The 22,007-nt window shown below is 35.4% G+C and overlaps 7 protein-coding genes across 7 annotated transcripts in view; 3 read left to right on the top strand and 4 right to left on the bottom strand.

Moving 5' to 3' along the window:
• Nucleotides 1–313: 313 nt before the first annotated feature.
• LOC111689855 (palmitoyltransferase Hip14) lies at nt 314–2,530 on the bottom strand. The gene is made up of 3 exons (XM_046951533.1): nt 1,562–2,530; nt 668–1,342; nt 314–601 (listed from the first exon to the last, which is right to left on the bottom strand). The coding sequence occupies exons 1-3, from the start codon at nt 2,144–2,146 to the stop codon at nt 314–316; spliced, it is 1,548 nt and encodes a 515-aa protein (XP_046807489.1). The 5' UTR covers nt 2,147–2,530.
• A 388-nt stretch (nt 2,531–2,918) lies between these two features.
• On the top strand, nt 2,919–6,666 carry LOC111689858 (DNA polymerase delta catalytic subunit). Its single transcript, XM_023452323.2, has 3 exons — nt 2,919–3,195; nt 3,256–6,101; nt 6,164–6,666. The coding sequence occupies exons 1-3, from the start codon at nt 3,104–3,106 to the stop codon at nt 6,532–6,534; spliced, it is 3,309 nt and encodes a 1,102-aa protein (XP_023308091.1). The 5' UTR covers nt 2,919–3,103; the 3' UTR covers nt 6,535–6,666.
• A 524-nt stretch (nt 6,667–7,190) lies between these two features.
• Nucleotides 7,191–8,411, bottom strand: LOC111689856 (ADP-ribosylation factor-like protein 1). Its single transcript, XM_023452320.2, has 4 exons — nt 8,268–8,411; nt 7,905–8,121; nt 7,731–7,842; nt 7,191–7,655 (listed from the first exon to the last, which is right to left on the bottom strand). Exons 1-4 carry the CDS (start codon nt 8,269–8,271, stop codon nt 7,446–7,448), a joined length of 543 nt encoding a protein of 180 aa, XP_023308088.1. The 5' UTR covers nt 8,272–8,411; the 3' UTR covers nt 7,191–7,445.
• A 1,404-nt stretch (nt 8,412–9,815) lies between these two features.
• Nucleotides 9,816–10,687, top strand: LOC111689853 (basic salivary proline-rich protein 1-like). The gene is made up of 3 exons (XM_023452318.2): nt 9,816–10,425; nt 10,497–10,579; nt 10,652–10,687. Exons 1-3 carry the CDS (start codon nt 9,816–9,818, stop codon nt 10,685–10,687), a joined length of 729 nt encoding a protein of 242 aa, XP_023308086.2.
• LOC111689857 (inositol monophosphatase ttx-7-like) lies at nt 10,615–13,718 on the bottom strand. Its single transcript, XM_023452321.2, has 3 exons — nt 13,086–13,718; nt 11,057–11,160; nt 10,615–10,991 (listed from the first exon to the last, which is right to left on the bottom strand). Exons 1-3 carry the CDS (start codon nt 13,566–13,568, stop codon nt 10,721–10,723), a joined length of 858 nt encoding a protein of 285 aa, XP_023308089.2. The 5' UTR covers nt 13,569–13,718; the 3' UTR covers nt 10,615–10,720.
• Nucleotides 13,719–15,717: 1,999 nt separating this feature from the next.
• Nucleotides 15,718–22,007, bottom strand: part of LOC111685036 (inositol monophosphatase 2) — an 8,217-nt gene continuing 1,927 nt past the window's right edge. The window contains exon 4 of the mRNA XM_023447270.2: nt 15,718–16,190. Within this exon, the coding sequence (XP_023303038.2) occupies nt 15,905–16,190 (286 nt within the window). The 3' untranslated portion in view covers nt 15,718–15,904. The remainder of the gene's footprint in view (nt 16,191–22,007) is intronic.
• Nucleotides 17,899–21,863, top strand: LOC111685032 (ATP-dependent helicase brm). Its single transcript, XM_046951016.1, has 2 exons — nt 17,899–18,045; nt 18,207–21,863. The coding sequence occupies exons 1-2, from the start codon at nt 17,995–17,997 to the stop codon at nt 21,861–21,863; spliced, it is 3,708 nt and encodes a 1,235-aa protein (XP_046806972.1). The 5' UTR covers nt 17,899–17,994.

Raw genomic sequence — 22,007 nt, 5'->3', positions numbered from 1 at the left:
TCTATAGTCTAGTCTATAGTCTAGTCTATAGTCTAGTCTATAGTCTAGTCTATAGTCTAGTCTATAGTCTAGTCTGTAGTCTAGTTTATAGTCTAGTCTTTAGTCTAGTCTACAATCTAGTATATAGTCTAGTCTAAAATCTAGTCTATAGTGTAGTCTATAGTATAGTCTAATGTCTAGTCTATACTCAAGTCTATAGTTTAGACTATAGTCTAGTCTATAGTTTAGTCTATAGTCTAGTCTATAGTCTACTTTATAGTATAGTTTAGTCATTAGTTTTGTCTTTAGTCTAGTATATAGTCTAAGATAAATATCACTCACCATCAAAATGTACATTACAACTATTCATATAATAAAAAGAGCCACCATATATCATCCAACCGCACATAACCAACAGCATCCACAGGAAACCCATAAAATAGGTATGATTCTTTAAGCCAATACAATTGCCAACCCAGGGGCAATGATGATCAAAACGTGCCACACAACGATCGCAAACACTGCAATGTTTAGAACGTATAGGACGTCTAACTAAACAACCCGAACAGAATGAAGAGGGTTCAAAACCAATGCCACCACGTTCCGACAATTCCACAATGGTCTGAAAAAAGGAAAAGTAAAACCGTTATATATATTTAACAAGTTTTAGGTTAAAATATACACAAACCTTGAATCTTTGTTCCTGTGTTGGTTGTATTATGCCGGGATCACCTTTCCAAGATTTCAGAAAACATAACCACAAACCACCCGAACATATTAAAAACAGCACTGTGGTTCCAAAAGATACTGCATCGACAATATACACAAACCAGGTTATATAAAACCAGGCTTTCGTAGCACAATACACACTCAATGGCAGCAGAGCCATTAAATGATCATCGAACAGTGCTTTTCCTAAAGTATGAAATACCGCATAGAGACAACCCATTAAAAAGAATTTTATAATGTACAATGTGTTTAGAGTGAAAATAACTCCAGCCAAATAGAAGGCAGTAAAGGGACATGCTACCATCGACCACCAACGCAAACGTTTATCATGTTTGACCCGAGTCAGTAGAGATCTTCTTTGTTGTGACGACAATGCAGCATCCTTAATACGTTCCATTACTTTTGCACTTATCCAGACGGCACCCGATTGTGACTCAAGCATTGTTAGTGGTGTTTCTCCACGTAAATTTGGTACATCTAAGGAAGCTTTGGATTTAAGAACTAAAGTATTAATCGCTGTGGCATTACGTGCCAAAATGGCCCAGTGTAAGGCGGTATTGCCATGTGTATAATCAACCATGGCAGGATTTGCACCGAGAGTTAGTAGCAAACGTACGGGATCAAGAGCACAAACCTAAAGAAGATTTTTAAAGTATAGTTAAGTTTATTGTCTTTAGGCTTGCTTACAGTATAACCGATAGTCTAGTCTATAGTATATCCTTTACATTTTCTAATAATTCTAATAAAAGGTCTAGTCTATAATAGTCTTCACTAAAGTCTAGTTTATAATCTTGTCTAATGTCCACTCTATAGTTTAATCGATTTTTAAACTAATATATTAAACTTCACTTACCTTCCATGCGGCCCACATTAATGCCGTCATACCACCACGATCCTGTAAATCCGGATCAACACCCTTCGCTATAAAATACGCCACCAGAGCGGTGTGTGCAAATTGTGCTGCAATGTGTATGCACGAACAACCCTCCGCATCGCGTATACGAGGATCGGCACCAGCTGCCATTAGGAGGACAACAGCACCTAAATGACCTTGTCTTGTGGCCCAATGCAGAGGTGTTGCATTAAGTTCACCACCCAATGCATCAACTACAGCCCCTTTTTCCAAAAAATACTTAATTATATCACGGCGATTATTGATGGCAGCCCAATGCAATAATGTAACCGTTTCACTGTCCGGCTGATTAACATCCCAACCGGATTCCACTAATTCCTTAACTCTGGCTGTAGCACCATACTGAGTGGCTTTGACAATATCAAAACCACTGTAGTCAGGTTCAATGGGTGCACTTGGTGGCTGTTGAGCCATTAAGGCACCCAGCCGTTCGGCCTCACGCTCTGCCTCTGTGTTGGGGGCACAAGACCCGGTCGTCGCTGCATTGCAAGCACTTTGATACATATTTTGTGGTTTCTTAAACATTTCCCTTTAGTATTGGGTTAATATCCTTTTTAGTTGTTCTTTTTGATTATTCAATAGTCACAAAAAACTTTTTTGCAACTCTTTTAGAGGATATAGAGGTGCAAATGGTGATTCACCCACCTCCTCTTTTTTATTTATTACGTACCCTTGCACGATTTTTTTACCGATATTCTCAATTTAAAACATGTTTGTTATTGTTGTTTTTTACTCTTAACTTTAGTTTACACTTTTATCTTAGAAATGTGATTAATTATTCGCAATATTCTTTAGATTTTATATGGATTTGTTCACAATAATTATGGCTTTTTTATCGCCCCAAAGAAGAAAAACTTTTTCTCAGCAGTAAATTTTCTTAACATGACAGTTGTGGTGACATTAGAATCTCTGTGTTGATGACAATTTTGTTTAGTTGACAGATTTTACGCAAGAGGGAGCAAGACTATAAAAGTATTATCAACTTAGTGATTTTTAAATTTAATTTATATTATTTAAATTATAGAAGATTTGAAATAATAAGATATCTCATGAGTTTAATAGTATTCACGAATACAAAAATTCCTTACTCCGGTAGACAATCTCGATTAAGCTTCCAAAAATCCACTTTTTAACCTCTTAGATTCCGTTTTTATTTAAAATCGTTAAAAATTTAAAAACTAAATGTATACATTATATACATTCCAACTATAGTTGGAAACTTAGCCGTCTTGAGTGGATTTTAAGCCGTCGTTGACATTTTTAGTGTTAGCAGCCAACGCCGTACACATTTGTCGGCACAGGGCTGTGACTATTAGCCGCGCAAAAACGTTTTGATATTTTTTATGTTCGGTGTTTGTAATTTTTGCGAAATTAAGAAAACAAAAGCCTGCAGAAAATATTTTTAAAAAGAAAATCAACAAGAAAATGTTTTAAAACCCTATAAAATCAAAACAATTATTTTAATCGCGTCTTTTAATAAAAATGAGCAATTTTGCTAACAAACGAAAATTTGCAGGAGCTGGAGCAGCAGCAGCCACAAATGGAACTGCAAATGGAGCACCTAAAAAGCCCAGGTAAGCTAAAGAATTTGTAAAACTTTAAAATTTATTAAAAATTCATTAAATTTGTTGCAGAAATTATGATGACGACGATGATGATATGGGTGGCGGTGGTGGTTTTGAAGTTGATTTTAACAATGATGACATGGATATGACCCAGTTGATGGGCGAAGGTCCAGAAAATCAACAGACCTCTGTCAAATGGTCTCGTGTAGATCCTCCAGAATTAGATTGTGAAACCGATGCTTTAATATTTCAACAAATAGATATTGAAAACTATATAGGAGCTCCTCTGCCTGGCATGCCGGGTGCTCGCATGGGTCCAGTACCGGTTATACGCATGTATGGCATAACCATGGAGGGTAATTCTGTGTGTTGTCATGTCCATGGCTTTTGTCCGTATTTCTATTTGGCTGCCCCTAAAGGCTTCGAGCAGAAACATTGTCATGAACTTAGATCGGCTTTGGATAAAAAGGTTTTGGCTGATATGCGTGGCGGCAACAAGGATAATGTACAGGAGGCGGTTTTAAGTGTGGAATTGATAGAACGTTTAAATATTTACGGTTATCAAGGGGATGTTAAGCAGAAATATATCAAAATAACTCTTTCACTACCCAAATTTGTGGCTGCCGCTTCACGTTTATTGAAAAAGGAAGTTATTTACAATGAATTTGATTTCCAGGATTGTCGTGCCTTTGAGAATAACATAGATTTTGATATACGTTTTATGGTGGACTGTGATGTAGTGGGTTGCAATTGGATAGAATTGCCTGCAGGCTCATGGCGTCAAAGGGGACGCAATTCCAAACCTTTACCCGAAAGTCGTTGCCAGTTAGAGGTAGATGTCGCGTTTGATAAATTCATATCTCATGAGCCGGAAGGTGAGTGGAGTAAAGTGGCTCCTTTTCGCATATTATCCTTTGACATAGAATGCGCTGGTCGCAAGGGCATATTTCCTGAACCAAAAATGGATCCTGTTATACAAATTGCCAATATGGTGATTAGACAAGGTGATCCCGAGCCTTTTATACGCAATGTTTTCACTTTGAAAACCTGTGCTCCCATAGTGGGCAGCCAGGTTTTATGTTTCGATACGGAAAAAGAACTACTAGATAAATGGTCTAGTTTTGTGCGTGAGGTAGATCCAGATATATTAACCGGTTATAATATCAATAATTTTGACATTCCCTATCTGCTGAATCGCGCCGCTCATCTAAAGGTGCAAAACTTTGAATTTTTGGGTAGAATTAAGAATATACGTTCGGTTATCAAAGAACAAGTTCTGCAATCCAAACAAATGGGTCGCCGTGAAAATAAATATGTAAATTTTGAGGGCAGAGTTCCCTTTGATTTGCTTTTTGTCCTATTAAGAGATTACAAGCTAAGATCCTATACCCTCAACGCTGTGAGTTATCAGTTTTTACAAGAACAAAAAGATGATGTTCACCATAGCATTATTACCGATTTGCAGAATGGAGATGAGCAAACACGTCGTCGTTTGGCCATGTATTGCCTTAAGGATGCCTATTTGCCTTTAAGACTACTCGATAAACTTATGTCTATTGTCAACTATATGGAAATGGCCAGGGTAACGGGAGTTACCTTAGAATCTCTACTGACTAGAGGCCAACAGATTAAGGTGTTGTCTCAGTTGCTGCGCAAAGCCAAAACTAAAGGTTTTATTATGCCCTCCTATTCCTCTCAAGGTTCGGATGAACAGTATGAGGGCGCTACGGTTATTGAACCGAAAAGAGGTTACTATGCCGATCCTATATCAACACTTGATTTTGCTTCTCTATATCCTAGTATAATGATGGCCCATAATTTGTGTTACACTACGCTCTTGCAACCGGGCATGAAAGATAAATTGGGTTTAAGTGATGATGATTACGAGAAAACACCCTCCAACAATACCTTTGTCAAGGCCTCCGTACGTCGTGGTTTATTGCCGGAAATTTTGGAATCATTATTAGCTGCACGTAAAAGAGCTAAAAACGATTTAAAAGTTGAAACTGATCCCTTCAAACGTAAAGTGTTGGATGGTCGCCAGCTGGCTTTGAAAATATCTGCTAATTCCGTATATGGTTTTACAGGAGCTCAGGTGGGTAAGCTACCTTGTTTGGAGATATCTGGTTCGGTTACTTCTTATGGTCGTACCATGATTGAGTTAACCAAAAATGAAGTCGAATCTCATTATACACGAGCCAATGGTTATGAAAACGATGCTGTGGTAATTTATGGTGATACTGATTCAGTAATGGTTAACTTTGGCGTTAAATCGCTGGAAAGAAGTATGGAATTGGGTAAAGAGGCAGCCGATTTGGTATCGGCGAAATTTGTTAGTCCCATTAAATTGGAATTCGAAAAGGTGTACTATCCTTACTTGCTGATCAATAAGAAAAGATATGCCGGTCTTTATTTTACGCGACCAGAAACATACGACAAAATGGATTGTAAAGGTATTGAGACAGTGCGACGTGACAATTCTCCTTTGGTGGCCAATCTCATGAATACTTGCTTGCAAAAGTTGCTAATTGAAAGAAATCCTGATGGAGCTGTTGAATATGTTAAACAAGTTATATCCGATTTACTGTGTAATCGCATAGACATTTCACAGTTGGTTATTACCAAGGAATTGGCCAAAACCGACTATGCTGCCAAACAGGCTCATGTGGAGCTAGCTGCAAAAATGAAGAAAAGAGATCCTGGTACAGCACCTAAATTAGGAGATCGTGTTCCCTATGTTATATGTGCAGCAGCCAAAAATACACCAGCCTATGCTAAAGCTGAAGATCCCTTATACGTGCTAGAAAACAGTGTACCTATAGATGCCAATTATTATTTGGAACAACAATTATCCAAACCTTTACTAAGGATATTCGAACCTATTTTAGGAGATAAAGCAGAATCGATTTTATTAAGTAAGTTAAATACAAACAAAAACTATAGAGAATTTATCATGTTTTTTCCTTTTGATTTTTAGAGGGAGAACATACACGCACTCGCACTGTGGTCACCTCCAAAGTAGGCGGTTTGGCGGGTTTTATGACAAAAAAATCCTCCTGTTTGGGTTGTAAATCTCTAATGCCCAAAGGTTATGAAAATGAACCATTATGTCCTCATTGCAAACCAAAAATGGGTGAATTATATATGAAAGAAGTGGTGGCCAAACGCCAAATGGAAGAGAAATTTGCCCGCTTATGGACAGAATGCCAAAGATGTCAGGGTTCATTGCATGAAGAAGTATTATGTTCGAATCGTGATTGTCCCATTTTCTATATGAGACAAAAGATACGCATGGATTTGGATACACAGGAAAAACGGGTACGACGTTTTGGTTTACCCGAATGGTGAAAAGATATTTGTGAAATATCTAGTTTTGTGAAGAAGTGAATGATTTTGTTTTGTTACATTTTTTTTTTGAACTGTGTCCGACTATATATTTAGTGCGCATCAAAATAAAAAGAAGAAAATGTTTATTTTTAATACTCGTGTAATGGTTAAACAAATTTGAAATAATTTTACAAAGTGTTAATGAAAAATGACAGTGTTAAGTAAAGTATCCTTTAAATGGATTAGCTGCAACTCATCTGATATGATGATTTAACAAAATAAGCAAGTAAAATGAAATAAAAAGAAAAAAGGTTTTGGAAATACTGAATAAGACAGACATCTTACTATAAGATAAGCTCGATGTAAGACTACTTTGCATCCATTTTAAAAGCGTAAACAAGAAGAACTCAGTAACCTTTACAACTAAAAACGTTCTTTATCATCCTATGTGAATTTCTGTTGACAAACGCCAGCTTTTTTTATTATTATAATTACTCTAATATTAAATTTATTGTATTACTTTCTTTAATGTTTTACTAAATTTAAGTATAAAAAAATTTCTATGAAATACTAAAATCTTAAAAGGGGAGGAGAGTGAGGGTTATAAAAGTGTTTAGAGCTTTCTTTAACATCTAATCTTTTTTCGCCATAACAGAAAGGATACCACAAGACAAATACAGGTTTTTATTATAAACTTGTTTATGATTTTGTTGTTGTTTTTTAATTGCATATTTATAATTACTTAAAATTACAAACAAAAAAATGTAGAAGGAATCGTTAGGTTGTACAGGAGTACAAAAATTAAACAAAATAATTTTTTTTCTTTGACATAATTGAATACGAAAGAAATAGGTTTGTTTTGCTTTCATTCATTTTGGAGAGGGGAACTATATGGGAGGAAAAGAGATGTAGTAGAGGTTAAGTAAATACGACTATTTACGACTTTGTAGAGTATTGGAAAGCCAGTCCATAGCTTGATCAAGGCCTTCACCCTTAGTCGCAGATGTTTTGAAAATTTGGAAAGTACGATTTTTTAGATTTTCCAAACCTAAAGCATGATGGACTTCGGCAACAGTCATACAGCCTTCCATATCTTGTTTATTGGCTAATACTACCAAAACGGCACCGGCAAGTTCTTCCTCCTAGAATATTATGAAATAATACAATAATTACTTTGTTATATATGTACATCATCTTCATTATTCATTAATAATTACCCTTAACATGTATAAAAGCTCATCTTTGGAAATGCCTATTCTATCACGATCTGCAGAATCTACCACATAAATTATAGCATCTGTATTGCTATAATAACAACGCCAGTAGGGTCTTTAAACAAAAAAATATCTGTTAGTTTAGTTTAAATTTTATAAAAATAATGGTTTTCTTACCTTATACTTGTCTGTCCACCCAAATCCCATACTTGGAATTTCAAATTTTTATATGTCACCTGTTCCACATTAAAGCCAATCGTTGGTATAGTGGTCACCACTTCCCCCACTTGTAGTCTATACAATATTGTTGTTTTGCCAGCACCATCTAGACCCAATATCAATATACGCATTTCACGTGAACCCAGTAAACCACGAAAATAACTTAATACTCCTCCTAGAGGGGATTATATAGAGAAAAAATAAACCAAAAAAACATATTTTATCCTTTTTTTTGCCCCAATTGGTTGACTCACTACGTCACTTTTTGTGTTTTATTTTCGTATTATGTTTTATCTTAATTACATTTATTTTTCTACTAACCCATGTTTTTTTCTTAATATTAGTTTAAAGTTGTATTGGAAATGTTGTTTTTCTTTTTTTCTTTACTTTTTTACAGATATTTTTATTAATTTTTCTTTAAAAATATGCAAAAAAATTTTTATCGGCTGGCCAATATATTTTCCTATTTTTTTCGTTTTAATAAACTGTCAAAATTGAAACGGTTAAGAAAAAGAGGAGAAATGTCATGACTAGAAAAAATGACAACAAATCGTAAGAGGGGAAAGATTTTTTAAAACGGTTATGACGTGTCGGCATACTGTAAGGCTACCAGATGTGGGGAAGTTTTTTTTTTTTAGCAAATTTACCCATTTGCGAATTTTCTTTTAAAATTTATAAAAATTTGTGAAAATTTGTAAACTTTAATTAGCCTTTTGGCTAATAACCTCTATTATGGTGATGTAGGTTATAAATTGTAGCCCAAATTCAGAAAGAAGAAAAAAAACATTTTTTTAAAATTTTATATTAAAACTACTCAGTTTTTGTTAATGTTTTTCATACATAACTTCAAATATTATTTTACATTCTTCTTTCTGAATTAAAAGAAATATGTTATACTATACAGAGTATATATTTTGCATATAATTTGTATATAAATTTAAAAACTTTTGAAAATTCTACATTTCCCGTTATTTACTCATTAATTTATCAACATGTTGGCAACTCTAATAACACAACTGCAAAATGTTGCCATATTGCATAAATTTTCTCTTGAAATACATTTTTATAATCAGTGGAAATTTTCTGTAGTAGCCATCAAACATTAAACAATAATATATTATTAAAACAATCAGAAAGCTGATATAGAGATAGCTTTCTATACGACAAAAGTATTTTACAAAGATTTTTCTAAATAACACACATTTATGGGATTTTTTTTCTGTAAAAAAGTAATATATTGTCGGAATTTTCTATTTCAAGTCTTCACCTTGAATATAAATAATTTGTCGATAATTTTATATTAAATTGACGCAAAATCCGTTATTTTACTTTTAAATTATAACAGTTTTCTTTAAATTTATTAACATAATCCCTCTCATTTGGGTTTTTACTTCATTCATAAACAAGCATTGGTAACACTAAAAACTTAACCGCAAAATATTGCCACTCTATATAAATTTTCTTTACATACAGTTTTTTACAACCATGGCGGCCATTGCGAGTTTTTTTGTGAGTGTCGCGTCGTATGAAAAGTGTTAATCTTTTTGCATTTTTGTGAAAATTATAAATTTTCCTTAAAAAAATTAAATAAAACACCCTAAATTAAATAAAATATTAAAATTAAGTGTTAAATAAATATAATTTTAAAAGAATTTTATCAAAATTTGATGAATTAAATATAAAAAAATTGCTTTTAAAGTGAGTCGTGAGAAAAGAAAATACAAAGCGGCTTTGGTGGTGGTGGTTGTGTGTGAGTGATTGCTGCAAAGTGTATAACACGAAAGTTTTTTTCTTTTCGCAGAAAAGTAAAATTTTTTTCTTTCTAAATTGTGGAATTAACAAGTTTGAACAATAAGAAAAAGTAAAAAAATGACTTCGCCTTCACCGGCGAATAGTCCTATGCCCCCGCCACAGGCTCCGAGCCCCATGGGACCTCCATCCCAAAGTCCGGCTCCGTCACCCTCGCCACACAGTCCCTATACACATCCACCACAGCAGGGCCCTGGTGGTCCACCCGGTCAGGGTGTGCCGCCGGGTCCACCTGGACCTCAGGGTCATCAAGGTCCACCACATGGTCCACCTCATATGCAAGGTCCACCACCGGGAGCGGGTCAACATGGTCCACCACCTCCTGGTCATCCTGGAGGTCCTTATGGCCATCCTATGCAACATGGACCTCCTCATGGACCACCTCATGGTGGTCCTCAACATGGTCCCATGCCTACACAGCAACATGGAGTGGTAACACAGCACGGACCACCACCTCCGGGTCAACATGGTCCACCAGGACAGCAAGGAGGTCCTCCAACTGGACCTCCCATGGGTCATGGTCCGCCACCACATGGTGGTCCACCTCACGGTATGCCTCAACAACAGCCTGGATCACAAGGTGGTCCACCACCTCATTTAAATGGTCCGCCCGGACAAGGGCCACCAGGTCCTCAAGGACATCATATGCCGCCACATCATCAAGGCATGGGTAAATACTCAAAAACTCTTACATATCAGTTATGTTTATATACAACAATCTTTTGATTCCAAATATTTCAGCTCCTCACATGAGCATGCAAATGCCTCCTCAAGGACCCAATATGCCACCTATGGGCTTTCCAACTCACGGCATGCCACCCAATGTAAGTACATAAACTACTTTTTAATTAAATAAGGATTTCATTCTAAATACCAACATTTATTTAAATTTAAAGACAGTCAAGCAATATACTTTCCAACTAGCTGTTTAAATTCCTTACTTCTATTTAACAAATCTCTTGTTCTTACTTAAATTCAAAATCAGTTAAAGCATCTGCTTCCTCAATTAATTCCTTCACCTCCTTTAATAGCTCCTTAGTAGAAGCACAAATCAAATCAGGTTTCATAATATTAAAAGGAGCACCACTAGTATGTGTTATAAATCCACCCGCTTCAGTTAATATAATAGCACCGGCCGCTATATCCCAAGGCTGTAAATCCTCGACATGAAAACATTGAAAACTACCTTTAGCCACGTAACACATCATTAAAGCTGCACTACCCATTCCACGTGTGCTAAAGTTTAAATAGGAAAATTTTTAAATATAAATGTTAATTGTAATTATTTTTAGAACACTTACCCAGTACCGTTAGAGGCCAATTTGCACAAACGTTTAACATTTTTATCTCTTACCGCGGGCACATGTATCAATGAGATCTCAAAGCCTACAACAGCATTTTTAATCTGTAAAAGAAATATTTTGTGGTTAATATATAAACTACGGCCGCTTAAAGTCGTACAATTAAATCTAAATTAGAGAATTTTAAGATCTTATATTGAAGCTAAAAATGTGTACTTAAAGACGTACAGCTTAAACTGAACTGGAATTAATATTATATTGCCGATTGAAACTAAACTGAGGCTACTGGAAGAACTAGGTCTTTTTTAAGATCAATTGTAAAAGTTGAACTGAGGCTGTCTTAAGTCTCCAATTTTAAAGATTAAACTAGATATATTTGAAGACGAACAATTTAAGCAAAATTAGGACTACTTTTCCATAAAGGATTAAAGCTTTAAGTGGACTATAATTAAAGGGAAACATGGGCTAAAGACCTTTCATTTAAGCTGTTCTTAGTCCTACTTAAATGATTTTGATTAAGCCAAAACGTGGGCCGCTTAAATACTTAATACTGAGCTAAGCGAGAACGACTTATTTGTAGATTGATAGATAGATGGATAGATATATAGATAGATAGATAGATAGATAGATAGATAGATAGATAGATAGATAGATAGATAGATAGATAGATAGATAGATTGATACATAGATAGATAGATAGATAGATAGATAGATAGATAGATAGATAGATAGATAGATAGATAGATAGATAGATATATAGATAGATAGATAGATAGATAGATAGATAGATAGATAGATAGATAGATAGATAGATAGATAGATAGATAGATAGATAGATAGATAGATAGATAGATAGATAGATAGATAGATAGATAGATAGATAGATAGATAGATAGATAGATAGATAGATAGATAGATAGATAGATAAATAGATAGACAGACAGACAGACAGACAGACAGACATACAGATATATATATATAGATAGACAGACAGACAGAAAGACAGACAGATAGATAGATAGATAGAAAGATAGATAGATAGATAGATAGATAGATAGATAGATAGATAGATAGATAGATAGATAGATAGATAGATAGATAGATAGATAGATAGATAGATAGATAGATAGATAGATAGATAGATAGATAGATAGATAGATAGATAGATAGATAGATAGATAGATAGATAAATAGATAGATATATAGATAGATAGATAGATAGATAGATAGATAGATAGATAGATAGATATACAGATAGCTTTTATAGGTAGATTTAAATTCTCTCACGTTTCTCTGCACAAAATCGACTCAATAAAACTTTAAAGTAAAAACCCCTTAGGCATGGACATTCCACTCTCCACTTTATTCGTGTTCGTTTTGGTTTTTTTAAGTATTTTGCTTCTCTATCATAGCATCTTTACTTTTTACCAATAGAATTTCAAAGAACCTTATGGTTTTCGAGTGCAGGTGCTGTTTTTTTATGGTTCATAACCCTTCTAAACCTACTTGCATAAAAACATAAAAGGATTAAGATCGAATTCAGTTACAACCTCTATGTTCTATTTTTTCGCACTTAAACTGACTTTTTCTCTTTATAATGTACTGTTTCGCAAAAGTGCTAAATATTTGCGTTTACACATTTTATCTTTCTTAAATTGCATTAAGTTGCTGCTTGCTTTCGACTTATTAAATAGTTTAACCATAAATTTAAATAAAAAACGTTTGCTTAACTAAGCTACATTTACTTAGTCTAGTTATTTGACGTGTCTATACACTCTTCTAATATTTGAACCTAAGTGTTTATATGCAGCCGTATACAATAATAAAATAAAACAAAATTAAAGCAAATACAATTTAGTTTTGTTTACTACATGATTTAACAAAATATCAAATCTAGTACACATGCTATCTCTATCTTCTTATACATATTTACGATCTATTCTTAAACAAACTTTCAAATCTTTATCAATTGTCAAAAAAAAAAAAGTGATAAGACACACACTCACCCAATTAATCTACACATACTTACCGAAGTACAATTTTTAGAAACCTCAATAGGTTGACCATTTAAATAGGCACCATGACCCTTCCAAGCTGAATACATTTCATTTGCAATGGGATTGTAAACAACACCCACAACTAATTCTTTATTTATGGCCAAACCCACAGATATACAACAGTGTGGTATACGATTTATAAAATTTGTAGTACCATCTATGGGATCAATAATCCAAGTGGGAGCATCAGTTAATTCAGCTAAACGTTTATTAGCAGCCGACTCTTCTTCACCTATAACTTTTGATTCAGGAAATGCCGCTTGTAAACCAGATATTAATAGATCTTCTATTTGTTTATCATACACAGTGACCAAATCGTAATAGGCCGATTTAACTTCATATGTAGATTCTGTTTTCATATAGCCCTCACGCATTATGGGACCACATTTCATTACCAAGTCCAAGGTAACATCGTAGTATTTTTTTAATTCTTCTTTGGTGGGAGAGGAGGACATTTTAATTAGAATTCAATTGTTATTTAGTTATTGTTTGTGAGTTATTTTTATTGAATTGTTTTCCTTATTTTTTTGTGGAGATGATTAAATTGTTTATTACGTATTGCAGTAGTGTGTTGATTAGACGAGTATTTTCTTCAAACTAATGAGTATTTATGAAATTTAATGAATGCAAGAGAGTTTACAAATACTTGTGTATATTTTTACTCAAATTTTAGATAACTTAAGTTTTTTGTTGTTTTTTATAGGGTTGCCAAAGTTTTAAAATGTTTAATTTTATTTGGGCTCATAGTGGGTATACAAAATAGATAGATGGATAGATAGATAGATAGATAGATAGATAGATAGATAGATAGATAGATAGATAGATAGATAAATAAATAGATAGATAGATAGATAGATAGATAGATAGATAGATAGATAGATAGATGGATAGATAGATAGATAGATAGATAGATAGATAGATAGATAGATAGATAGATAGATAGATAGATAGATAGATAGATAGATAGATAGACATATATATGGATAGATAGTTTTCTTTTTATCAACACAAGGTTAGGTTACGTGGGTTGCTCGCTGGCAAACGAGTTCAATCGGAGGCCTTGTGGCCCATTGAAATACACTTCGAAATACCCTCCCTAATTTCGTTGACTACTTGGTTCGTTCGGTACCTCCATGTAAACCAGCAGGTGCTTTTAATAAAACCATGTTTATCAGTGGCACATCTCTGAAACAATCAAGATCATGGAAAATATATCTACCCAGATATAGTAGTCTGTACTCTTGTAAGGCTGGACAGTCACATAGAAGGTGTTGTACCGATTCCACTTCCTCTTCGTCTAAGCAGCTTCTAAAGTAGCTATGATTTTGGTAGCCCATACGTTCTGAAATATGTCCAATTGTACAGTGCCCAGTAATTACACTAGTTAGTAGCCCAATCGAATTCTTATCAAGAGATAAGAGAGTCCTAGAGTTCCGTCTCACTCAGAGCCCATTCATCTATCAGTTTTGATAGGATCGTCAGGGGAGTGTGAATATCCTGGGTTAAGCCCTGGGACGACCCTTTGGTTGCGCATTCATCAGATATTTCATTTCCCCGGATGCCCTCATGTCCTGGAACCCATAATAACTCAACGTGATGTTGTGTTAGTTGTGTCAACGATTGAATGCAATTGAGAAGACATTCCGACTTAATGACGTTGGAGTTAAGAGCCTTGATTGATGCAAGACTGTCCAAGTATATTTTTTTGAGATTTAGTTCCCGGATTCTTCTCGCGTTAGTATAGATGGCATATATCTCTGCCTGAAGGACCGTGCAGGTGTCAGGTAGTCAAAGAGACAGTAGAAGATTTAGATCATCGGAGAAGATTCCCGATCCCGTACTCCTTTCTGTCTTTGAGCCATCTGTGTAGATTGAGATCGCGTCGTCCCTTAGGACAGTATTCGCTGCCCAATCATCCCTATTTTGGTCTTAAATTCAGTGTATATAGAATGTAATCTGTTTCTTGTTCCATGATAGGCCTGCCTATCTTTTGTTGGATGGTGCCATGACCAATGCGGTCGTTCTTCAACCCGTTCGACTGTTTAAGTCGTAGAGCATATTTAGCAAAAATGCATTTGATGTATATATCAAGGGGAGTTATGTTTAGCATCGTCTCTAGACTAGCCTGAGGGGTGAAGCTCAAACAGCCAGTGATTGCAAGACATGCTAATCTTTGTACCTTGTTTAGAATAGAGATGTGAGTCTTGGTGCACAATATGTATATGGTTCAAGACCCCATCTTTTCTCAAAAGTTTTTTTACATATATAGAAAGCACATAATGTCTTCTTCATTCCACTCTATGCTGGCTGTCAAAATGTATAATAAATATTTGACAGTTAGTATGAACGTTTTATTAGTATTCTTTTATTTTAAGTTGAATTCTATTCTCTGCTGCTTTACCAACACAAACTCGTAAATTGGATATTTGGCAACCCTCAAACCAAGAGAAAATCTCTAATAATAAAAACAAACACTAAGTTATTCACTCTTAAAACTCTCTTAAATTGCACCAAATAAAAAAGCTTTTATTTTACTCTGCTCTGAAAAGAAAATTTCTTCAGCTAAACACAGACTTGAATAACATGAATATAAAAATATTTAAATTCAAATTATACATATCATTAGTTATTTAAACTTTTATTATAATACAATATAGAAAATTTTAATTTAAACAAATATTTAAAACAAAAAAAAGTTAAACTATGAATACTACTAATACAAATTCATATGAACAACAGGTAATAATAAAAAAAAACTTATTAAATTTCATTAAACAAAACAAAAAATAATTCACATTCCCTCCTCCTCCTCTCCACCAACTGATTTCTGTTGATCGGCTTTACGTATAAGCGACTCAATCTCAAGACGTAATTTTTCAGTACCGGCACATATAAGATCAGGTTTCATTATATCAAATTTACCACCATAGGGATGAGTGACCACACCTCCCGCCTCTTTAATAAGTAAATAACCAGCAGCACAATCCCAGGGATACATGTCTTCAATGTGAAATGCATCTAAATTACCAGCAGCTACCATACATAGAGCATCAACAACACATGAATAGGATAGTAATCTATTGTGGGGGGAAATGAAATATGTAAATATAATTTAGATATTTTTTTATAACTTTCTTTTTTTATTGTGAAATGATGCGCCTGAAAAATAACTAGAAATTCATTTAAAAACAAACTGACACACTTAAATGTAAAATGCAGTTTATATTGTTTAATGAAATGCAATCATATAAATGATAGATTATAGAGACTTTATTTTCATCCTATAGAAATGAACTAGAACTGGAATAGAACAGAACTAGAACTGAACTAGAATTGAACTAGAACTGAACTAGAACTGAAATAGAACTCAACAAGAACTGAACTAGAACTGAACTAGAACTGAACTAGAACTGAACTAGAACTGAACTAGAACTGAACTAGAACTGAACTAGAACTGAACTAGAACTGAACTAGAACTGAACTAGAACTGAACTAGAACTGGACTAGAATTGAACTAGAACTGAACTAGAACTGAACTAGAACTGGACTAGAACTGAACTAGAATTGAACTAGAACTGAAGTAGAACTGAACTAGAACTGAACTGGAACTGAACTAGAACTGAACTAGAACTGAACTAGAACTGAACTAGAACTAAATTAGAACTGAACCAGAACTGAACTAGAACTGAACTAAAACTGAACTAGAACTGAACTAGAACTAGAACTGAACTAGAACTGAACTAGAACAGAACTAGAACTGATCTAGAACTGAACTAGAACTGAACTAGAACTGAACTAGAACTGAACTAGAACTGAACTAGAACTGAACTAGAACTAGAACTGAACTAGAACTGAACTAAAATTGAACTAGAACTGAACTAGAACTGAATTAGAACTGAACTAGAACTGAACTTGAATTGAACTGGAACTGAATTATAACTGAACTAGAATAAACCCAGAATTGATAAAAGAATTGCAACTGAACTGATCTAAAACATAACTAAGTTGCAAACGCCTCCTTTTAATCCTTATGTTGTGATATTAGACCGATAGATTCCATCGTTCTAATGACAATGAATTCGGAGACCTTTTAACAATAACATTGAAAGGGTTTTCAATATATTGCTACACTCAAAGATACTTCATCATTGAGTATCTTTGTATCAAACTTTTGAATATTTTGTTAGCTACGTCTCTGTTTAACAACTTTAAATATCTCTTATCTACAACATGTTTGTTGTGAAGCTTCTTTTGATAATATTTTTTTTTTTATTAAAAACAAGCATCTATTTTTTAACCATTTTTTCTGTATGAACAAAATGTTCTTATACATTTTATAGTTAAAAATTTTAAATCGTGATCAAAAGGAAGATATTGACGTATTTAAACAAGAGAACTGTTTTTTAGATTTAAAATAAATACTTGCAATGAGAGAATAAGATTGTCACAAATCCACAAATATATTAAAAAACTAAACGCTTTACTAGTAAAAACTTCTAAGTAATTAACATTTCCAGTAAAAATTTGTAAATAACTTGAAGATATTGAAAAGAAATTGAAATTGTGGATTTTGTAATATTTATTATTCTTTGTTAATATTTCTGTGTTTTTCATCGAAGTCCATTTGAATTCTTAATGATTTTTTAAGTTTTTTATTTCTCTCTTAATTATTAAATGATTTGTTTTTAAGATGATAAAATACTTAAATACTAAAGATAAGCAGAATGTTATTATTGCATGTTTATATGCAATTTCATCATCAGCATTTTTATTACGGAGATTTACAATAGAAATTAACATTGTGATGCAGTTTTCTTTGTTTAGTCTGGTGTATTAATACAAAATCTAATTCTACTGACTTTGACAATAAAGAATAAACTAATGCAGGCTGCTTTTTTTTTATTAGAAAGTAAACAAATTAGGATGTTGGAGGTAGGTATTGTATTTCGGTAATAATGGATAAAGGTTTTGGTTCTACGTATTTATGACAAAGAAACGATAATGGAGAGATTATCGCATAAGAAATCGTAAAGAAAGAAAAAGTATTCAATATCGGTATTTTAAGTATTTATCTTCTTCTTATCACTTTCTAGGGTCCCCCAACTGGTCCCGGACAAGGTCCACCTGGACCACCCGAACGTGCTGGTCAAGAAAACTTACATGCTTTGCAACGAGCTATTGACACCATGGAGGAGAAGGGTTTGCAAGAAGATCCTCGCTACACACAACTACTCGCCATACGCGCCACCTCTAAACATCAACATTTAACCAGCAATCAAATCAACATGTTGAGGACCCAAATTACAGCTTATCGTCTATTGGCACGTAATAAACCCATTTCCATGCAAATGCAACAAGCATTTCAACAGGCAGCCCAACAACAACAACAGCAACAAGGTCCTCCCGGTCCCACCATACCAGGGCATCCAGGAGTACCCGGACCGGCACAGGGACCTCCAGGACCCCAACAACCAGGTCAAACGGGTACACCACCACAATGTCCCACACCACCAGCTTCTCCCTATGGCCAACCACCAGGGCCAGGCAAAATGCAACCACCACCACATGTACAGCAGCAACAACAAATGCCACCTGGTCAAATAGGGCCAATAGGTGGTCCTCAAACGGGACCTCCTGGACCTCTACCACAAGATATGCATCAAATGCCTAATGGTGGTAAACCACCAGGACCACCCATGATGGGAGGAGGACAGCCACCAATTTCTTCACCCATGCCCGCCACCATGGCAGCCCAAGGTATACGACCACCCGGCCCGGCAGGCATGCCGCCACAAGGTGTACCTAAACCAGGAGCTCCACCACCACAACAACCCATGCCTAAACCAAATCGCATTACTACAGTAGCAAAACCTCAAGGTTTAGATCCCATAGTTTTGCTGCAGGAAAGAGAAAATCGTATAGCTTCACGCATTGCTCTACGAATGCAGGAACTGCAACGTTTACCCGCTACAATGCCGGAAGATTTAAGATTACAAGCCGCCATAGAACTGAGAGCCCTACGAGTGCTCAACTTTCAACGACAATTGAGAACCGAAATAGTCCAGTGTACTAGACGCGACACTACCCTAGAAACTGCGGTTAACATTAAAGCCTATAAGAGGACTAAAAGACAAGGTTTGCGTGAGGCACGTGCTACCGAAAAACTCGAGAAACAACAAAAATTGGAGGCTGAACGTAAACGTCGACAAAAACATCAAGAATTTCTGGCAGCCGTTTTACAACATGGCAAAGATTTCAAGGAATATCATCGTAATAATAAGGCACAATTGGCTAGAATGAATAAGGCCATTATGAACTATCATGCCAATGCAGAACGTGAACAGAAGAAGGAACAAGAACGTATAGAAAAAGAACGTATGCGTCGTTTGATGGCCGAGGATGAAGAGGGTTATCGTAAACTTATCGATCAAAAGAAAGATAAACGTTTGGCATTCCTGCTCTCGCAAACCGATGAATACATTAGCAATCTCACACAGATGGTGAAACAGCACAAGGACGATCAAATGAAGAAGAAAGAAGATGAACACAAACGTTTGCTGCAATACAAGAAGGAGCTGTTAGTGAGTGGAGAATATATAAATATTGATGATAGTAGTGTAGCGGCTGATTTGCATGTCACTGTGATGGAACAAAGCACTGGTAAGAAATTGACCGGAGAGGATGGACCTGTACTAAAACATTTGCACAGATGGCTGGAACAACATCCCGGTTGGGATTGGGTGGAAGATGACGATAATGCCGTTAATGAGGAAGAGAAAAATCAAGAAGAAAAAGAGAAACAGGAAGGTGAAGACAATGCTAAAGAGGGTGAAGAAAAGAATGAAGAGAATGCTCTTATTGAAGATCCTTCGGCTTTCATTAAAAAGGTTAAAGTTGAGGATGATGAATATCGTACCGAGGAGCAAACCTATTACAGTATTGCCCATACCATACACGAAAAGGTTACCGAACAGGCCAGTATTATGGTTAATGGTAAATTGAAGGAATACCAATTAAAGGGTCTAGAATGGTTGGTATCTTTGTATAACAATAACTTAAACGGCATCTTGGCCGATGAAATGGGTTTGGGTAAAACTATACAAACCATTTCTTTGGTTACCTATTTAATGGATCGCAAAAAGGTTATGGGTCCTTTCTTGATTATTGTACCCCTTTCAACTCTACCCAATTGGGTGTTGGAATTTGAAAAATGGGCTCCCTCGGTGGGTGTAGTCAGCTATAAGGGTTCTCCTCAGGGCCGCCGACTTTTGCAGAATCAAATGCGCGCCACTAAATTCAATGTTTTACTAACCACTTACGAATACGTTATTAAAGATAAAGCGGTTTTGGCCAAAATACAATGGAAATACATGATTATCGATGAAGGTCATCGTATGAAGAATCATCATTGCAAACTGACACAAGTTTTGAATACTCACTATATAGCACCCTATCGTTTACTGTTGACCGGTACTCCATTGCAAAATAAATTGCCCGAGTTATGGGCTCTATTGAATTTCTTGTTACCCTCTATTTTCAAATCATGCTCCACCTTTGAACAGTGGTTTAATGCTCCCTTTGCCACCACCGGTGAAAAGGTCGAATTGAATGAGGAAGAAACAATTTTGATTATTCGACGTTTGCACAAAGTATTGCGTCCCTTCTTGCTGAGACGTTTGAAAAAAGAAGTCGAACATCAATTGCCCGATAAGGTGGAATACATTATCAAGTGTGACATGTCCGGCTTGCAAAGAGTTCTCTATAAACACATGCAAAGTAAAGGTGTTTTACTTACCGATGGTTCTGAAAAGGGTAAACAGGGCAAGGGTGGAGCTAAGGCTCTTATGAATACAATTGTACAATTGCGTAAGCTGTGTAATCATCCATTTATGTTCCAGCATATTGAGGAAAAGTTCAGTGATCATACCGGTGTTCATGGCATGGTTTCGGGTCCTGATCTCTATCGTGTATCGGGTAAATTTGAATTGCTAGATCGTATTTTACCCAAACTAAAGGCCACTAATCACAGAGTATTGCTCTTCTGTCAAATGACACAATGCATGACTATTATTGAGGATTATTTGAGCTGGCGGCAATTTGGTTACTTACGTTTGGATGGTACCACCAAGGCCGAAGATCGTGGTGAACTTTTGCGCAAATTCAATGCCAAAGATTCGGATTATTTCGTTTTCTTGCTTTCCACTCGAGCCGGTGGTTTAGGTTTGAATTTACAAACAGCCGATACTGTGGTGATTTTCGATTCCGATTGGAATCCTCATCAAGATTTACAAGCTCAAGATCGTGCCCATCGTATTGGTCAGCGTAATGAGGTGCGTGTGCTGCGTCTTATGACAGTGAATTCGGTGGAAGAACGTATTTTAGCTGCCGCACGTTATAAGTTGAATATGGACGAAAAGGTTATTCAGGCCGGTATGTTTGATCAGAAGTCTACGGGCAGTGAACGTCAGCAGTTCTTACAAACTATTCTACATGCTGATGATGCCGATGAGGAAGAAGAAAATGAGGTGCCTGATGATGAAATGGTTAATATGATGATTGGTCGTAGTGAAGAGGAAATTGAGCTGTTTAAAAAGATGGACATTGAACGTAAGAAAGAAGATGAACGTTTGCATCCAGGAAGAGAACGTTTAATCGATGAATCTGAGTTGCCCGATTGGTTGACCAAGGACGATGATGAAGTGGAACGTTGGCATACTTATGAGGAGGACATTATTTTGGGTAAGTTTTAGTTGGGTTCTAGTTCAGTTCAAGTCAGTATTAGTTTTGTTCTAGTTTTGTTCTAGTTCAGTTCTAGTTCAGTTCTAGTTCAGTTCTAGTTCAGTTCTAGTTCAGTTCTAGTTCAGTTCTAGTTCACTTCTAGTTCAGTTCTAGTT

This window comes from Lucilia cuprina, chromosome 5, assembly GCF_022045245.1.
Source record: "Lucilia cuprina isolate Lc7/37 chromosome 5, ASM2204524v1, whole genome shotgun sequence".
NCBI lineage: Eukaryota > Metazoa > Arthropoda > Insecta > Diptera > Calliphoridae > Lucilia > Lucilia cuprina.
The sequence above is the reverse complement of the archived record's forward strand: the minus strand, read 5'-3'. Positions and strand labels throughout refer to the sequence as shown.

Excerpts from the sequence above, each read along its gene's own strand:
- LOC111685032 (XM_046951016.1), top strand. The coding sequence starts at position 17,995 with ATGCAGGCTGCTTTTTTTTTATTAGAAAGTAAACAAATTAGGATGTTG. Across the intron at positions 18,046-18,206 it reads AACAAATTAGGATGTTGGAG|GGTCCCCCAACTGGTCCCGG; the intron begins GTAGGTATTGTA and ends ATCACTTTCTAG.
- LOC111689856 (XM_023452320.2), bottom strand. Across the intron at positions 7,843-7,904 it reads GGTGGACAGACAAGTATAAG|ACCCTACTGGCGTTGTTATT; the intron begins GTAAGAAAACCA and ends TTTTGTTTAAAG. Across the intron at positions 7,656-7,730 it reads AGCTTTTATACATGTTAAGG|GAGGAAGAACTTGCCGGTGC; the intron begins GTAATTATTAAT and ends ATAATATTCTAG.
- LOC111689853 (XM_023452318.2), top strand. The coding sequence starts at position 9,816 with ATGACTTCGCCTTCACCGGCGAATAGTCCTATGCCCCCGCCACAGGCT. Across the intron at positions 10,426-10,496 it reads GCCACATCATCAAGGCATGG|CTCCTCACATGAGCATGCAA; the intron begins GTAAATACTCAA and ends CAAATATTTCAG. Across the intron at positions 10,580-10,651 it reads CTCACGGCATGCCACCCAAT|ACAGTCAAGCAATATACTTT; the intron begins GTAAGTACATAA and ends TTAAATTTAAAG.
- LOC111689858 (XM_023452323.2), top strand. The coding sequence starts at position 3,104 with ATGAGCAATTTTGCTAACAAACGAAAATTTGCAGGAGCTGGAGCAGCA. Across the intron at positions 3,196-3,255 it reads GGAGCACCTAAAAAGCCCAG|AAATTATGATGACGACGATG; the intron begins GTAAGCTAAAGA and ends AATTTGTTGCAG. Across the intron at positions 6,102-6,163 it reads AGCAGAATCGATTTTATTAA|AGGGAGAACATACACGCACT; the intron begins GTAAGTTAAATA and ends TTTGATTTTTAG.
- LOC111689857 (XM_023452321.2), bottom strand. The coding sequence starts at position 13,568 with ATGTCCTCCTCTCCCACCAAAGAAGAATTAAAAAAATACTACGATGTT. Across the intron at positions 11,161-13,085 it reads TTTCTAAAAATTGTACTTCG|ATTAAAAATGCTGTTGTAGG; the intron begins GTAAGTATGTGT and ends TTTCTTTTACAG. Across the intron at positions 10,992-11,056 it reads TTGGCCTCTAACGGTACTGG|CACACGTGGAATGGGTAGTG; the intron begins GTAAGTGTTCTA and ends TTTAAACTTTAG.
- LOC111689855 (XM_046951533.1), bottom strand. The coding sequence starts at position 2,146 with ATGTTTAAGAAACCACAAAATATGTATCAAAGTGCTTGCAATGCAGCG. Across the intron at positions 1,343-1,561 it reads TAATGTGGGCCGCATGGAAG|GTTTGTGCTCTTGATCCCGT; the intron begins GTAAGTGAAGTT and ends AATCTTCTTTAG. Across the intron at positions 602-667 it reads CACAGGAACAAAGATTCAAG|ACCATTGTGGAATTGTCGGA; the intron begins GTTTGTGTATAT and ends TCCTTTTTTCAG.